The sequence below is a fragment of the Dipteris shenzhenensis genome, chromosome 19 (assembly GCF_047967505.1).
Source record: "Dipteris shenzhenensis isolate YYH24624 ecotype China chromosome 19, Dip_SZ_1.0, whole genome shotgun sequence".
NCBI classification, from domain to species: Eukaryota; Viridiplantae; Streptophyta; class Polypodiopsida; order Gleicheniales; family Dipteridaceae; genus Dipteris; species Dipteris shenzhenensis.
The window spans coordinates 7,589,436-7,591,082 of NC_141614.1; the positions used below are offsets into that span (position 1 = coordinate 7,589,436).

The 1,647-nt window shown below is 41.8% G+C and overlaps 1 protein-coding gene across 1 annotated transcript; it reads right to left on the reverse strand.

Moving 5' to 3' along the window:
* Positions 1–215: 215 nt before the first annotated feature.
* Positions 216–1,327, reverse strand: LOC147890009 (uncharacterized). The gene is made up of 3 exons (XM_087391046.1): positions 951–1,327; positions 666–740; positions 216–374 (listed from the first exon to the last, which is right to left on the reverse strand). Exons 1-3 carry the CDS (start codon positions 1,284–1,286, stop codon positions 216–218), a joined length of 570 nt encoding a protein of 189 aa, XP_087247172.1. The 5' UTR covers positions 1,287–1,327.
* Positions 1,328–1,647: the final 320 nt, after the last annotated feature.

A 1,647-nucleotide genomic window follows, 5' to 3' on the forward strand; every position in this document is an offset into this window, starting at 1 on the left:
ACCATCACTCTATGGATGATCTGTGGTGCTCATATTCAATGAAGTTTCTAACCTTTTGAACACAGCCCTCCAAAAATGGCTATTAAATTTGCTATCCTGGTCACTAACAATACCAGACAATAGCCCATACAGTCTATAGATATGCTCCACAAATAGCCTAGCTAATTCTAGAGTTTTAACTTCTTCCCTGAAAGGAATAAAATAAGCCATCTTGGTCAACGCAAGCCCTCAGTACCATTGCCCTGATGAAAACCCTCGAGAAACAGATCGATCATTGTGTTGTTCTGAGCCCAAGCGGCGTTCAAGGTTGTGATGATAACTGTCCTGTTAAGCATCGCAGCCTTCTCAAACACCTTTTCGATACTTGTTCGATGCTACAAATTAACAGAAGTACACCGTTACTTATCGCACGATCGAGACCAATTTTTGGATGAACCACTTTAAAGAATCGCACTGTAGTTTGCATATTCATTTAGAGACAAGAAGAAATGAACATCAAAGGCAAGAGCTCCGGCCTCTGCCTACCAACAAAACCCATACATCGCGCCCCCTAGTAGCTTAATCAAATGGTCTCCCCAGTTCAGATTTCAGATAATGGCAACTGGAAAATTTGTGCATGAAGTACAGTTTCTGGTTAAAGCAAAAATACTAAAGTAATATGGTACCTGCAGAGGTCTCTTAGTACTCACAGAAACATCCTGTGGCGCTGTTTCTCCAGTTGAAGTATTGGGGGATCTCAACTGCATTCAAAACGTCACAAACATTTCACTATGGTACTCACAGAGTATATGTTTTGATTGCACGGGATTCACGCTGGCAACGACTATGGAGTTTCCCGGTGTTCTGAATGCTTGGGACTATCCATTGCTGGTATACGCTTCAATCCAGCGAAAAGCCCTTTTAATCAGGAGACCAAAAACGAGACAGTACTAAGCACTCCCGGCACTCACTTGAATTGGGTCGCCTTCATGATTCTCCATTTTGAGGAAGTTTCTAAATTGCATGGGAATAATAGATTCATAGAAACCAGAGACCACAGCAAGGTACGATAAAGCTATGAGGCCGACACAAGAAGCAGCAGCCAAGGTCACCTTGCTTCTAAGCCTCCATAATGAGAACATCTGCTCACTGTATTTGTTCATAGGCTGACGTGAAATGCTGTGGACGATGCAATTGGGCGTCAAGTAAAGCCAATTCTGCATTGCTTGGACGATTTTGCCACAAATTGTGCTTCGATCTAATGCCATCAAAGTTGAGGGCACGTTGCGTGATGGAGATAAAAGCATTTCCACACAAAATGAAGTACGAAGACTCTTTTGACATAATGGATGACACCGGAATGAGTGGGAACCGCACTCGATATCGATATTTTCCTCGTAGCCCGAGGAAGTCAAGTTGCCTCTTGATTGGCTCGCACTACATGATAATTATATTTACCGATTTTCAAAAATTCTTAGGTTTGGATATAAAAATGGGATTTTACTGGAATTGATGGCAGTGTGATTCTCTTTTAGAGACAGAATTTTACATGTATGACACTTTGCATGTGCAAAATCAGCGAACATTAGTACAAATCAGTAAGCATCTCTCTCTCTCTCTCTCTCTCTCTCTCTCTCTCACATTCATTCCAACAAATACGATTGTCAA